Source organism: Centropristis striata, chromosome 2 (assembly GCF_030273125.1).
Source record: "Centropristis striata isolate RG_2023a ecotype Rhode Island chromosome 2, C.striata_1.0, whole genome shotgun sequence".
In the NCBI taxonomy this organism is placed as follows: domain Eukaryota; kingdom Metazoa; phylum Chordata; class Actinopteri; order Perciformes; family Serranidae; genus Centropristis; species Centropristis striata.
Window position 1 is genome coordinate 17,519,096 of NC_081518.1, and position 17,000 is coordinate 17,536,095.

The following is a 17,000-nucleotide window of genomic DNA, read 5'->3' on the forward strand; positions in this document are numbered from 1 at the left end:
AGCTTCATAGTCACCACATAAATATTTCACAGTTCCTTTGGAATCATAGTGCAATCCTACTCCCAGCCAGCAGACACCAAATAACAAATATTTGAATAATATCTTCAGTTTCAAAATCTGTGCCCCAGTCATTTTCTTTCTCTCGGTGTGCAGCAGAGAACTGTGTGGACCAGTAATAAAAGCCGAGAAGGATTGGATGGAACTGTATTTTTACATTAGCAAATTTACTGGGATTCAGTGCTAATATGTAATGTAAGTTTAACACATCTGTGTGTGCTATGTAGGTTTCCGGATAAACAAAGAGTGTAAATTGTTACATTTTTTTAACACGGTTTGGCATGATGTTCTCTTAACGTAAGAGGGTGGTTTTGCTAATGTGAATTTACTACAACAGGAGAGAAAAACACGAATCTCAGTTAAATTTCAATAGCTATATGTATTTAAATAGAATCACAGTCTTACTCCCAGATTAGCCAGTAAATTACATTTAACAAATATACTGTGGGCTAAGCATCTTGCTATCATTACTTTGTTTCTTCTGAGCTTTATAATTACATGGTATTGAAATAATGCAGTGATTTTAATAGCGCCTAAGACAACTGCCATGACGATAAATCAAATTAATTACAGATGAATTAAGGAACTGCAAAATGTATTGCATGTCACAAAATCATGTTGTAAAGGATTCCTAATGGCAGCATTTGCTTCTAATCACTCCAGGATTTAATAATGATTGAATATAATCATAATCTTAAGTATAAGAAAATAATGTCAACAGGATTTGTTTAACCCAGTTAGGCCTAAAACGCCTGGAAAAAATGCCTGGAAAACCTCTGGGCGATTTTTTTTCTGGAAATTCAACAGAAGATTTTTCAGCCTCTGTAGCAGATAGAAATGAAATTCAAAAAGTATTTGAGAGCTTTTACCCGTGGCTTTCATGAGAAGTTGAGTTTATTTGTCCAAACCTTCAATAAAGTTTTTTTTTAAAATCAACAAAGTCAGCAAATGTTACATTTGACTGAATAAAAATCCTATGCATAATACTAATACATGCCCATTAGCAAGATGCAAACATGATATGTCCATTGGAAGAAATAGACATAGTTCTCATTAGCCTACTGTAATAAATAATAATAATAATAATAATAATAATAATAAATAATAATACATTTTATCTATAATAATACATTTTATCTATATCACTTTTCAGGGTACTCAATGACGCATATAGTAATATAAGACAAACAGTCATGATTTCTTATATCATCATCACAATCAATTAGTATTATTATTGTTATTATCTCCAGATGGCCACAAATCTGTCTGTTCTTCGGTGAAAATATGTCATCTAAAAACATATTCCTCATCCATAAATGCCGGTCGATTGGTTCCGAGGGTTCAAAGTCCGGATCAGCAATAAAATCATCGGTGCTGTTTTCATCAAGATCGCTTCCGTCACTTACTTCTGAGCTCCTCCGCTATAGTCGTCTTCCGCCATGATTTCAAAGTTCTGGAAAAGTCTCATGTTGCATTGCGACACTCCCACATGTATTCTGATCATGATTCTGATGCATTTCATTGGCCAAGAGACCGAAAATAGGTGGAAAAAAACTCCAAACTCCAAAACGACGTATCCGCTTTCCTGGCTTTAATGGTAGAATAATGCAACAGCGCTTCCGGTTTTAATGGTAGAAATGCGGTAATGCTTTCGTGGCTTAAATGGGTTAAAATGGGAAAGTGTGGCATAGTAATTATTCTTATGTAAAGCTTCTGAGACCTCCATATGAAAACAGTTGAGTGTTGAGATAAGGTGTTGATAGATTGAACAACAAACATTAGAAAATATACCCTTCAGATAAAGGGCATGGTGAGAAGACTAAAAAAAATGTTTTTCTCTTTTCTTTTTCAAAAAGAAATCCGTTGGTCATTGCAGATAAGAGTAAAATATCTTGTATTGAAGCAGTAAAACGCCAGGGACAAACCTAGTGCTTGAATTATTATCCCCTGCATGTAATTGTAATGATCCACTCAGATTAATTATTTCAATTACATGGGAACTGTGCAGTGAGAGCTACGTGCCGCTCCTCTATCCGATGATGAATCCCAGTCGGAATGAAGTCGTGCCTAATGCTGCTGCTGTTTCTGCTCTAGCCAGAGGAGGATAAAGTAAGCTTGCTAATCTGGTCAGCCTTACTGTTCCCCCTGCTGACCTCAGATCAGATGGCCAGGGACGTGGGAATGCTTTGTCACTGCAGGATTATCTTCAGCTGACTCTCACCCAGATCCAACTGGTGTAACAGAATGTGAAACATGAAAGGTGAAATGATGTAACTAGGGCTGCGTGCTTAGAGTGGACAAATATAATGTCGAGACTAGGGCTGCAACTATTATTTTCATTGTCGATTAATCTTTTGATTATTTTAACGATTAATCGATTAGTTTTTTGGTCAATAAAATGTATAAAAATATCAATGAGTGTTTCCCAAACCACAAGATGACGTCCTCAAATCTCTTGTTTTGTCCACAAACCAAATAGATATTCAGTTTATTGTCATAAAGGAACAAAGAAACCAGAAATATTCACATTGAAGAAGCTGAAATCAGAGAATTTGGACTTATTGTCTTTAAAACCAATTATTCAATTATCCAAAACAATTTACGGTTAATTTAATAATCGATTATTGTTCGATTAATCGAATAATTGTTGCAGCTCTAGTCGAGACTATAAAATAAACAGATCAAACGTATAGACTGTATAGAAAACTTTTGAGTACTGAATGTACAGAAAATGAAGTTTGATAAGCGACTAACTATTCAAGTCAGTTATCAACCAAAAATGACCATTGGAACAATCAAGGTATTAATTAGAAAAATAGTCAACGGATTCATTGGCAAGTTAATTGTTTATTTGAACCCAAGTTTTGTTAAGTTTGTGTTGTTGAGGGTTTTTTTAGGCAAAGCTCTGGTTTGTGTATTTCAGGAGTTTGGTTTATTTATCTAAATGACAGTATTTTGTATAAATATCTAGTGATGTCTCTAGAAGTTATAGGCCACAATTGATTAGGCATTTTATCCAAAGTATTTGCAAGGATTTGTTGCTTCATTTATTCAGCTATTTATGTGTGAGCCTTGATGTTGACATAATGATAATATATTATACGTTCCAGAGCGGTAAATGTCCCGGCATGAAACGGCTCTATGAAAGGAGCTACAGTCCGTCAGCAGCAGCTCAGAGCTGAGAGACAGCAGGTGGCTGAACTGCGTTCGCAAGGCTGCCTGACAGCAGAAGTGTACTGAAATGTACTGATTTCCTCAATAGATTTCATGTTTGCTTCATGGTAAAAAATCAACAATGTTTGTATTGATTGTTGGATTTTATTACCCCGCACACTATTGTGAGTATGGGAAATCTGCATGTAAGACAAAAACACAGGGAGCGTTGATCAATCAATGTGGATGTGGGTCAATAAGTTTAAAACACATGTACAGAGGGATATTTGTGTGAATAATATAGCTTTCTATGCAGAAAATGCTTCACAAAATGCCACAAAAGCAGACTCGAGGCGTAAAAAAAAAATCATTGGGGGTCTTGATTGACAAAATTTTACTGAATGGAATCCTATTTGATACATGAGACGTGCAGGTGAGAGCGAAGTCAAAAGCAGTACTTGCTTGTGTAACATGCACAAAAACATACTTACTAGTAGATATATTCACACCATAGACACTACCCCTAACTATTCCAGTGACACATTTCCAACAAAATTGCAAAATCACACTGACAAATGCAATTTCCTAGTCTTCTTTAATCCACTTTTATTAGATTGCATGTGTTGGTTAGGTTTTTTTATAAGTGATAAAGAAACTTCTTTGAATATCTATCTGTGTGTCTGCGTGTGTGTGCACACGCGTGTGTGTGTGTGTGTGATCGACTTGATGGTTTGGGAAAAGCCATCTGAAGAGAAGAAAGAGAGGATGACAGGGAAGAGACAGAATAGAAACAACCTTGTCAAAGCGGGAGTGATTGAAAAGGAGAAAGCATGTAACATTTCCCCTCGGTCTCTCTACAGGGCCATTAATGCTTTTGACCTCAGGGCTTTTTAGCTTCTGGCTGTCTGAAGATGTGGATATGATGGAGTTAAACCAGGCTTCTGATTTACTGTAGCTTTGTGCCTTTAAGACAAGGCATCCAAAACTACCACAAAAAAATCCAATTAGGGGGCACATAATGATATTTTTTACATTTTGTCTTTATTTAGAATCGCAATTTAATAGCACATTACAACAGTCATCACCGTTATGATAATTGGCATTGTGATCCATATTTTCTGATTTTTATCTACTTATAAACAAACAAACAGAACTTGGGGTTGTTTCCATCTACAGCAAGTAGCTAAACGGATTAAACATTTTTAAAAGAATGAAAGTTACATGATATTGAACAAAAGAAGGGATATGTACAATCTCCACTTCTCCCAGATTTCCTCAAATTTGGCTTTCTGAAGCCTTACAGAGAAAGTGATTGTTTCCATTACAAAAATGTCATAGATGATGCAATTCCACTCGTCTATAGATGGCTGTCTGGCTTAAGCCATTTACTTGTTATAGCTTTTTTTTTACCAGCAACACTCAGTATGCGAAAAAGATATTTTGTGTTTTTTCTATTTGACGATGTAGAGTGCAGAAGCCCAAAAAGAAATGAATCCCAATTAAAAGCAATGTTTGTCCCAAATATTGTCACCAATTCTATGTAGATCTTACGCCAGAAAGCATTTACATTTGGACAGGCCCAGAACAAGTGATAATGATAATGATAATGATGATAAATGATTATGATGCCTCCTGGGAGCCACACTTTCTCCAACAGCTCCAACAAATTATTATTTTTTTTGATCGATTAACTTATCGATCATTTTTTAATTTAATCTATCAATTAATATCACAGGGAAAACCACAAATAAATATACATTTATGTTGGGTGTTTTTTCCTGCGTGGTGTGTGCAGCAGTGGAAGTGAGTAATTATAAAAAGGGAACTCTCCTGACTATAATGATGCCTCCCAAAATAACCTATGACAAACAGTTGACAGTTATGAGATGAAGTGTACCTAATGTAACGGCGGTTCTAACTGACACCAATGAAATAGGAACTCTCTGCTGAGTGCAATGATGCCTCATATAAGTTGTTGTGATGATGAGGTCAATCATTTTGTGTTGAGCTGTTTAAACAGGATGTTTAGTGTTCAGTAGGACACTACATGGTGTTAATATTACTGAGTGATGTTACATTCAGCTGGTGTTTCTTGTTGGACTTCAGTTTGCTGTGTTTTGCTTTCAGCATATTTTTTGAGCATGTAGTACCTTTGAGGTTATCCTGGACAGTATTTGCCATTCTTAGAGATTGTTGCAATAATAATAAACATGCATTTGCATTGAGCAAGCATATGTACACTGTAAAAAACTGTTGTTTTTACGGTAAAAAAACGGCAGCTGTGGTTGCCAGAACATTACTGTAATAAATACGGTGCAACTTTTTGTAATAATAGCACTGTTGATTTTCCGTTTAAGATTGCCATTTTATTCCATATTTTACCATAAAAAAAATGTTTTTCCATCAAAAGAAACGCTGTTTTGCCATATAATTGACACAAAAATAAGTGCTGCATGAATTCTAGATTTTACCATTAAATATTACAGTATATTTATTGTTGGAGACATGGTGTTTAGTACATTTAACAGTGAGAAAAAGTATTTTTACAAAAAATAAATTTAAATATGATGCTTGTATGTTACAGTATATTTTTGGTTCACGGTGCCAGTGTATTTTACAGTGGAGTAATGTATATATATTTTTTAAATGTAAAAATAGTGTTTTGGCTGATTTATACATTTACGGTGTTTCATTGTCACTGAAACTGGATTAACCCATTTATCATTTTACGTAATTTTGCTGTCATGGTTTAGCAGTTTTTCACCGTAAAATCTACAGACATATTTTTACAGTGTATCCAGTCCCATGGCATAGAGCCTGAATAAGAAAGCCTGGGTTAACAGTAGGGATGTAACGATTTCTAATGAACGGAATTGTAGTGTAATTTGACTCAACTAGTGGAAAAATGGATCCCACTTCTGTGAGGAATTGTGTTTCAGTCTGTCAAATGAAGCATGCTGTAAAAGAGCAGCTCTAAACAAAACAATGTACAATTCTACAGAAAATGTTCAGAATGATTATAATAATTGTACCGCTGTACAGTGTCAGGGTTTCCCATTAATGACCTGGACTGTAGCGGCCCACCAGAGTCTCATGTGCTGCGCTAACGTCACATTTCAAGCTACTGAAAGTATATGTACACTATTCATAATATCAAGTTATTTTGTGTTGTCTCTCTGCTCAGCAGAGTGTCTATCACCATCAGTCAGTCATTCATTGACCCTCATCTCTCCGTCCATCTCCGAGGCATGCACGCGCATTCACACACTTACACACACACTTTACCGAGCTGCATCACCGTTAGGGCTGGGCGATATGGACCAAAAGTCATATCCAGATATATTTAGGCTAAATATAATATAAACGATATATATATCCCGATATTTTTATCGCAAAGTGAGAGCAAATGTTAAGTCAAAGTCAAAGCCACATATGACATGTCACAAGTAGTTTTATTGAAACCATTTATTTAAGTGAACATAAATACTGTATAACAACAGGAGTACCTTTTTTTTTTTTTTTTTTTTTTTTTTTAAATCAAAGCTCCATAAAGTTCACATTTAAATAAAAAGAATAACGAACATTACAAAATGACTAAATATGACAAACCCTAGTTAGGGCAGCATTTATAAAGAAAGAAAGACCAAAAAAATTGAACTATATCGATATATGCGATATGGTCTAATTCCATATATCGATATATTTTTTATATCGATATATCGCCCAGCCCTCATCACCGTGTGTGTGTGTTCAGGCCGGTCAGAATTGATTCAAACACACTGTTGCATATGCCATTCGGTAGCTGCGAGCTAACATTAGCTAACAATTAAAGTTGCACAAGTGCATAAAATTGATGCGTTTATTCTAATAACATAACATTTTTTCAAGGGGGGCATGCTCCGAGAGGATGGTTCCCGTCCCCGTCCCCCAGAGTCTCCGAGAATCCTTTGGGGAAACCCTGAATGTACACACAAATTGAAATCCCATGTGTGCACTTCTGCTAACCCTGGGCTGTTTTTGTCTTCCAGAGATGGGCAGTGAGTTGCCAGGGACAGTAGCCATGTCGGGGGCAGTTGGAGCTGGTCAGGTGAGGATGGGAGGAGCTGTGCCAGGCCGTGGGGGCAAGAGGAGATCAGGAGGGTGAGTATCTTCAGCACTCATATCAATTAATTAAATGGGGTTTGAACAATTTTCCACCTGACTGTTTATCGGCTGCCATATTAAGCATTTTTTTTATCATCATAGAATTGTTAGTATTCTTAACCCTTTAGAGTTTATGTCTTCATGGCATGTGTTAAATGGGTACCCAACAGTCTCATTACATACATGTAATATATCTCCTTTAATTAAGGGGATTAAGTCTTGTTGAGATTAAATAAATCTCTTTTTTCCAAGAGAGACCTGGCCAAGAAAGCAGCATAAAAAGAGACAAGTTACAACATTTAAACACAGTTAACATGACAATTAAAAACAAATCCAACATCACAACAACAGTGAAGGAGCCTCAGTAGAGACTTATAAGGAGCAGTCACACCGACCAAGGGAAATTATTTCTGTATCCTTTAGAATGGATTTAAATTCACCGATTGTTATCAACTCAGACAGTTTCAATTCCTTTTTCAGATTGTTCCATGATAAAGGGGCGTAACTAAAAGCTTTCTTACCTAATTCAGTTCTCACTCTTGGCACCAGCATCTGGACAATGATTTGCGATCGTAGACCATGTTTAGTTTTGTTTCAACACATGTTCACAGGTAAGAGGGAAGCAGCCCAAGAATACATTTATAGATAAAAACTAACCAATGAGAGCCTGCCAACATACAAAGATGGCATTTCAGCCGTGGCATACAGAGAACAATGATGTGTACGATTCCCAAGCCAGTAATGAAACATGCCCCCCTTAAGCTAATATTGTGTATTTTAAAGCAATATCGTCCATAAGAGAATTTCAATATGGCCCAACCCTAGTTCACCTGACTCTCTTTCTGGATGGATGCACTAAAGGAAAGGTCTACAAGTGCAACAAATCACATCTCTTGCTGCATTTATTTAAACCTATGCTTAAGTTTTGTGTAAGCTTGTGATCAGTATTGTGTCCCAGAAATCTTTCATCACAGTACATTACAAAGTGAGGAACAAGCCAGTTGTTAATAACATTTCAACAAAAACTGGCTTCATAGTGGTAACCAAGCCTTCAACTGTTTCTATCTATGTCAGTTTGTTTAAATGTGGACAATATATTCTGAGGAACGCAGTCATGTTAAAGGGGCAGAAAGCTAAAACTAAAAGTGTTTTCATTACATTCACGATCCATACACTCCACTAAGGCTGTACCTGAGTCAAAGGTTTCCAGTTTGACTCAAATTGCAGTAGGAGATGAAATACCTCTTTGTGCTAGAGAGCAATTTACTATTTAGCACCAAATCTCAGGGATGCATGCATTGCACCACTCCATGTCAACCTGCTCTGCCTTCTGTTTCAATCACTCTTTTCTGTTTCTACTACAGTCAGGTTTTGCAGTTAGGTTTTTGTACAAGATGGTGTGGAAAGTTTTGCAGCCTTTTATGCTGCTGTACCACAAGCCTCTTTTTTCATAACGTTCATATCGGCAAATTTTGAATTCAAAATACTACAAAACCAAATAATGTTGCAGTTCCTTTCTTATCAGACTCTTGAGCCGTGTTTCCACTAGGGGGAAAAGTGTCCACCGGGAAAGTCTCAGGCCACACCCTCTCAAAAGTCCGGTCACTCTGCGTGTCTCCACTACAAGTTAGCCCCCAGAGGGATTTAGAGACTCTGGAAGTGATGTATGGTTTTCACCGTCGCTAACTGTGCACAACGTCAGCAGCTGAAAGCAGCATGGCTATTTATGCACAGAGTCTCTGTTGATCATAAACATAGTGATCGTGAATTAACCAGCATTGCTGTGTGTTTGTCCGGTGCTTGCTGTAAACAAACAGAGATCGCTAAGTGAACACCTCCTGCAGCAGCAGCAGCACATACACACTGTACTGCTACAGAGCTAACTGTAGCTAACTAATGGCTTCTTAACGAGCCGGCCTCCGGATCGTTAAGAAGGGTAAGAAGGAGGAGTCGCTGGATTTGTCTCCAGTCGCTTTCTTGAAAAATAGTTGCTAAGGGGGCCAGAAAAGTCACTAAATTTAGCAACAAAGTCGCTAAGTTGGCAACACTGCTTCGCCGGCTTTTACAAAAGGCGTGTTGTTGTCGTGTAGCGCTTGCACTTCAACATCGACGAAAAAAGTCCAGACAAAAGCTCCGGACTGCTCGTATTCAAATTAGGGGTGTTTTGGCGAGTGCGACCCGCCTCATTCCGGGTACTGCCCGGTAGTGGAAACAGCCCTTTGCATGCTGCCCTGTCTGTTGTCTACCTGCTCCAGAATTACTTTCTTCAGATGCACTAATGTTGACTTTTAAACTGAAAGTCAAAAGTCTTAAGTTTAAAGAAGTACTAACTTTGTTTCCTGTGGTCGGTTCCCAGAATGGACTTTGACGACGAAGACGGAGAGGGACCCAGCAAATTTTCAAGGTGAGAACACTGAAGTAGATACCAGCAGTTCTGTCTGAAGTTTTTAGAACTAGTTTACAAAGATAACCAAGTTCCTATTTCAGGATATCTGCGCCTTATCTTACCGGAACATCTGCTCTTCTTTCACCCTTTAAGGCAACTCATTACCAAAATATTGATGAATAATTTTCATATTTTGTTCATTATTATTGGTCAATTTTAGTCAAATATAAAAACAATTAGGCATCATTTCAAGAGAAAAAAAGGAATAAAACCTGAATATTTTTTTCAATAGTTATAGTGAAATAATAATTTATTGATGGGAATGCACAAAGTAGGTTATGTCAACTTTTAGTGAAACTGAAAGCATTGTTCATTTTTTGATGTCAGCAAAAAAAAGTTTAAAAAAATCACACCCATGGTCCTCAGGGGTCAAAAAGGACCCCATGACATTAGACTGGTTTTAGGACATGTAGAAAAAAATTATTACCAACTTTTTTTCACCTTTTACGGCAACTCAAGACCAACACGTTGATATATAATTTTAATATTTGTTCATTATTATTGGTCAATTTTAGTCAAATATACAAAATTAGGCCTCATTTCAAGAGCAAAAAAAGTAATAAAACCTGAATTTTTTTTGGAAAAGTAATAGTGGGAAAAAAAATCTTGATGGGAATGCACAGAGTAGGTAATGTCAACTTTTAGTGAAACTTATGTTTTGAAAACATTGTTCATTTTTAGATGTCAGCAAAAAAATGTAATAAAATCACACCTGTGGTCAAAAAGGACCCCATGACATTAGACTGGTTTTAGGACATGTAGAAAAAATTAATAACAACTTTTTTTATTCACCTTTTAAGGCAACTCAAGACCAACACATTGATATATAATATTCATATTTTGTTCGTTATTATTGGTCAGTTTTAGTCAAATATACCAAAAATTAGGGCCTAATTTTCAAGTTTGAACGTGTGTACATGCATGTGTGCAATATCATCTATAAAGGATGCACATATGCTGAAAATTTCAAGCAATTCTATGAGTTAACCTATATTAATCATATGTTGAAAATTATTTGGGGTCAAAAAGGACCCCAAGAGGACAGGAGGGCTAATCTGACTTTAAGAGCAGCAGAATGGAGAGAAAGTATAAATCGGGCCCCTGGACCATCTTTTATGAAAGGAAAGGAGATTTGTGATGCCCCATAATCAGAGCATCATCATTTTTAAAATATCATAATGGCCATAATTATTCATAATAAAGCAGACAGATGTGTGACTGTGGTGAGCAATATGATTTAATAAAGATTGCTCGGGTTCAGAACTAAAGATAAAATAAAAGGTTTGTCCCAAGACCCGACAACAATACTTTTCATCTAAGTTAAGTGGAAAGTTTATGTTAGGGGAAGCTTTGTGAAATTATGCATGATTTATTGAATTTTGATTTACAAAATTGACACATAGGTCACAAGAAAAATACAAAACATGCCAACATACAAGAACATGGCGACCAAAGGTAGCATAATTTAAGAACAACAGTCCTTGAGGATCAATTCAAAAAAGAGTGCATGAGTCTAGTGCAAATGAAAAGAAGTATAGCTATGCAGAGGGTAAAATTATTCTGCTCCAGGTTCGTTTATTAAATGAGCCAAATTATTGTTCTTAATATAATGTATAAAACGTCCCCTACTCTTTGAAACACCTCTTGTTTATTCTTAAGCGTGTATGTAATTCTTTCCAGGAGCAAACATAAAGATAATTCCTTAAACCACTGTGATATACTGGTTTACTAATGTTTTTACATGTTAGCGCAATCACTTGTTTTGCCTGTTACAAACACAAATTAAGAAAAACTTGTTCATGGTAATTTATGTTATGCCCCTCTGGGAATAGACCAAGTAAAAAAAGTCTGGGTTCCCGAACTAGTCTAATCGATAGAATTGATAATGCCTTCTTTCTGATTTACCCCGTGTCCAAGTGCATCAGGGGAGCCTGTCCATCAAATCACTAAAACTGGGCCTGGCCTACTCCTGATGCAGTATGTAGGGTGCTCCTGACTTTGAGCTGATCATTGGGTGGCAACCCTGATGGTACGTTAAGAGCAACAAAATCAAAAGACAAAACTCAAAATGCCCCACCATGTCTCTTCGTTTAAATTCAACATTAAATATTTAAAATAAATAGAATATTAAGCCTGTTTTTCCTGCATTGCATCAGATAAAGGGGGTTGTACAGATATTGAACTAGAGCTGCAACAATTATTCGATTAATCGGACAACAATCGATTATTAAATTAATCGTCCACTATTTTGACAATTGAATCTGTCTGAATTTTTAAAGACAATAAGTCCAAATTCTCTGATCTCAGCTTCTTCAATGTGAATATTTCTGGTTTCTTTGTTCCTTTTTGACAATAAACTGATTTGAGGACGACATCTTGTGGTTTGGGAAACACTGATTGATATTTTTATACATTTTATTGACCAAACAACTGATCGATGAATTGTTTAAATAGTCGGCAGATTAATCGATAATGAAAATAATCGTTAGTTGCAGCCCTAAATTTGGGGAGTTATTGAATTTAAGGATTGCCTTCAAATAAACAGCACCAGTTGTTCATCGAAAGTGGTGATCCAGATTTTTTTGCAATATACTTTTGCTTTAAAAAAGAAAAGAGATGTAATAGTAAAATATGTCCTCTAGCATTTTAATTAAGACTGAAACAGATCAATGGTAGCAGTTGAGAAACATTGTCAAAAAAAGTAAAAAATGTGGGTATTGGAGAGAAATTGATGAACCTATGCATCCTGGCTGTTGATCATTTGTTCAGCCAGGTTGGCTCTCCAAGTGTCTAACTGCGCTTTTCCCTGTTTTAGGGAGAATCACAGTGAGATTGAGCGACGCAGACGCAACAAAATGACGCAATACATCACCGAGCTGTCAGATATGGTTCCTACCTGCAGCGCCCTGGCCCGGAAACCTGATAAACTGACCATCCTGCGTATGGCTGTCTCCCATATGAAATCCATGAGAGGCACGGGCAACACGTCCACCGATGGTGCCTATAAGCCCTCCTTTCTCACTGAACAGGTACTGTACTGTCAAAGATCCACGCTCAGGTTATTTCTCTACCACATTGAATCACAGGCTTTGGCAGTGAAAAATACTTAAATAAAATGTAAAAAGTTAATCTACATATTCATCTAGACAAAATGCAGATGCAGCCACATAAACTTGTCCCTCCTAAGGCTTTTCTTATCCACTGCATCTCAAAGGCAAAACTTTTTTCTGCACTTCATTTTTTAAGCTACATTTTGCAAATATGTTATTTTATCATAGGTTAATCCACCCCACTAATATATTAAAGTAGAAACCCTAGAGAGGCTATGATATACAGTGATTTAACTGTTTGATGTGGCTGGCAGCGTAAGATTCATTTATTTATTTTTTTTACATTTTTTATTTTTATTTTGTGAGAGCATTATCATACAGTGCTTACTTTCAGACAATATACAATAGTATTTCTGCCACTCACAATCAAGGTTTTTTTGTTTACAAAACAAGAAAGAAGATACAGAAAGTTAAGTGTATTACATTTGAGAATTTTGAACAAACGGAGCAAATAGGGAAAAAAAAGAAAAGAAAAAAAAAAGAAATTATCCACCAGGGAGTTTCGAAATGCAAACTAATCATTAGACCCAATAAAACATTAAATAATAAAGTACAAAACAGCATTACAGGGTCATCCATACAGTACTTCTGTCTGTTCCAGATTAACATATTCAACCCACTTGGACCACAGTTTATTACACATTTAGCTTTCTGAAGGCGAAGGGAGAAGGTAATCCTCTCCATAAGATAAACCTGTAAATCTAAATTTCCTAAAAATAATATGGAAAACTGCATGGGTAAGTAGGTGTTTTCCCCTCCTCCTACATATTGGACACTGATCCTCCTCCTAATTGGTTGCACTCTGTCATTAACGACAACATAAAAAGGCTCAGTATCACGTAATTACGTGAAAAGTTTATTGTTATAACAATATATTTATCACGTTTTAACGTAATAGTTTCACGTTATTTCATTATAATGAAACAAAACGAGAGGCAAGAATGGGCTATGGCTTGTTTACAGGACTCAATTAAATTCTAATTTAAAATATTGTTTTTCTTTTAATTGTGACAAACTAAACCCTGTTTAGGCTACATCATCCATCATTAAAACATCATTAGAAATTAATACACCCTGCCACCGTGAAATTCTTTAAACAGAATACTAGCTGAGACTATTAAATGTTGTTGTCTTGTGCTGTTTACCATTATTATCATTATTATTATTATTATTATTATTGTTATTATCCTGCTGGACACCGGAGCATCAGCGTCTCCTTCACCAGCCGTTCTGACCCAATAGAAACATTTACAATCAGCCACACACTCCTCTGACTGGGACAGAATTATTACTAAATGTAAAGAAGTGAATAATATCTCTCCATCATAATAGTAATAATAATAATTGTCTATTATATAGATTATTAGGCTTTATTTATCAGGATGTATAAATGAAATATTCCAACCTCACCAGGAGTTGAATGCTCCACTGCTGCTCTGCTGACAGCACCACTGATTTCCTTCCTTTTCTCTTTTTATGTTGCCAAACAAAACCAGTTTGTTGTGTTGCAGCTGTTGGACGTCAGCGTTTCACTTTCTGACTCTGAGAAATTCCTCTTCTTTTGGATTAAAACTTACTTTAAAACATTGTTTACCTCCTTCAACCAAAAAGCTGTGAAAACTTTTTAGCCTGTCCTCCAAATGTAAAATATTCACTAAACTTGTTTGAGTTCATAACTACAAATACAAAAGTATACTTTTATTTTATAAACCTCCGTCGCTGCGTATTTGAGTAAAATGTCTCTTTCCTCCTGTTGTTATTTGTAACGGTGCACTTTGCTAATAAAGCTGACTTAAAAAAGGAAAAGGGAAAAAATCCTTTATTTGGCCGCATTGTGTCATTTGATGTCGTAAACTCTCGGGGCGAGGCCTCTGAACAGAGTATACGCTTTAGGGTTGTCATGATACTAACATTTTCAACTCGATACGATACTCAGGAAAATATTCAATACTCGATACCATTTTCGATACCACAAGGATAAAAACAAAGACCCCAAAATTTAACAGAAATATTTTTATTGACAAGAAAAATGCAACATGTAAAAATTAACACAACCACAGGTTAAATATGTGTAATAAAAAACAGTTGTGCAAAAAGAAACTGCAACTATGATAACAAGCTTCAGGTCTGAGGAAGTGCAAAAAATAAATAAATACAATAAACAATAACAATTAGAACAATATTTTGAGGTTGTATGCTGTGCACAATATTAGGCAAGCTTGATAAAAAAAGAGGTAGAGTCGGCTGTGTGTGTTGCTGTTTGGTTGCAGGTCGACTTTTCTCTGCTTAATTCTGGGACTTCAAGAGAGAAAATAACACTTTTCAGTCACCAACATTTATGTAAACTTATTAATTCTATGCTTATGTATACCGACACTGTGTCAATTAACGTAATATGGGCATACTACTTGCCTGATTTATTTATTTATTTATTTTACGTTGCTTATAATCATTAACGTGACGTCAGCCTTTAATTGCTAGCTGCGGCTAATGGCTAATAATAACATGGCAACATTAATGCAAGCCACCGGCCACGATGACATCAGTAATAGGGCAGTTTGAAACGAAAGACACTAACCTGTCGAAACTCTATACTTTTGAAAATGAGTATCGTATCCGGATACAACGTTTTAGTATCGATACTTTTTTGAGTATCGATACTTTTGACAACCCTAATATGCTTATGGACGCTTGATTTGGGTCGCCACATTTATCAACATCTGATCATTCTCACACTGTGATTGGAGAGATACGAACGTTTGCTGAATAACACGTGAACCCTGTCTTAAGACCAAATATACGTTGAGATCTGTGCTGGTTTCTACGGTGGTTTACTAACTGTGTGCTTATGTACCTTTTTGCTCCCTGTAGGAACTGAAGCATCTGATCTTGGAGGCTGCAGATGGCTTCCTGTTTGTGGTCGCTGCAGAGACGGGACGGGTGATCTACGTGTCAGACTCTGTGACGCCGGTGCTGAACCATCCCCAGTCCGAGTGGTTTGGCAGCACTCTGTATGAACAGGTCCACCCTGACGACGTGGACAAGCTGAGGGAACAGCTCAGTACTTCAGATAATTCCATGACAGGTAGAGGTACTGACAGTACTGTCACTAAGAATTCTCTTTCAGCAAACCCACGTTTCTCTTTTTTTCCTTCATTTTGTTAATGATTGGTGTGGAAAATTTCTCAGAGGAGCAGCTGAGAGAACACATGACAACTAGTCACACACAACACACAGATACAGTAACTACCACTCACTGACACTTTACTTTTTTCCCGACAAATAATACCCAGCTCTTTCCCTTGCCTCTTTGGTGTTGTCATATATACAGGTGCATCTCAATAGATTAGAATATGATGGAAAAGTCCATTTCCAGTAGTTCAAGTCAAATAGCCCCAACCAAGTATTGAGTCATATACTGCCCTACAAAGTCTAACTGCAGTAACTACTAAAGGGGTGAAACTGAGAAAAAACGCTTTAAAGTTTTTTTTAACGTTTTTAACGGGCCAGTGTAATGGGTTATTGGTAGGTAAGTGATATGACACTTATTTCTACATGTATTGATGATGTAATATTTATGCTCAAAAATCATGATGATTTATTTGACCTTTGACCCCAAAGATGTAGTTACCGCACTCTGGTTTTGCTGTAAAAGGTTCTAATAGTAATGATAAACAGAGTGCAGTAACTATAATGTTGTCGTCTTAGTCAGCTTTTATATTTTGGTTTCAATGAATAAACATTTTCAAATTGATTTTTGTTGTAAATGTATTTAAAAGTGTTCAACAACTCTATTCAAAGTATTTTAGACTTGATATTATAAAGTAGTGTCATATTTTAGTCTTACTTCATCACTATCTAGATATTAATTTCCCTTTCAAATAAACTTATAATTTCTATTACTTTTATGTTTAAATTACTATATATATCCAAAGCAGGCCGTGGTAAGTGCAATTAATGCTTTGGTTTTGAATTGGATTTTGTAGTTACTGCAATTTTTACATAATTATTTCTCTGAAATAAAGAAAAATTTCAATCTAAAACTTTGTCACAAGGTAATACACACATCAAGGAGTTGATTTTTAGTTATA

The 17,000-nt window shown here is 36.1% G+C and overlaps 1 protein-coding gene across 4 annotated transcripts in view; it reads left to right on the top strand.

Moving 5' to 3' along the window:
- Positions 1–17,000, top strand: part of arnt2 (aryl-hydrocarbon receptor nuclear translocator 2) — a 48,935-nt gene that overhangs the window by 5,103 nt on the left and 26,832 nt on the right. For 2 of the 4 annotated variants that reach the window (XM_059347161.1, XM_059347169.1), the window contains exons 2-5: positions 7,239–7,350; positions 9,710–9,757; positions 12,615–12,828; positions 15,781–16,000. In XM_059347161.1, coding sequence (XP_059203144.1) covers positions 7,239–7,350; positions 9,710–9,757; positions 12,615–12,828; positions 15,781–16,000 — 594 coding nt within the window. The remainder of the gene's footprint in view (positions 1–7,238; positions 7,351–9,709; positions 9,758–12,614; positions 12,829–15,780; positions 16,001–17,000) is intronic. The other 2 variants (XM_059347176.1, XM_059347183.1) reach the window with 1 other exon arrangement.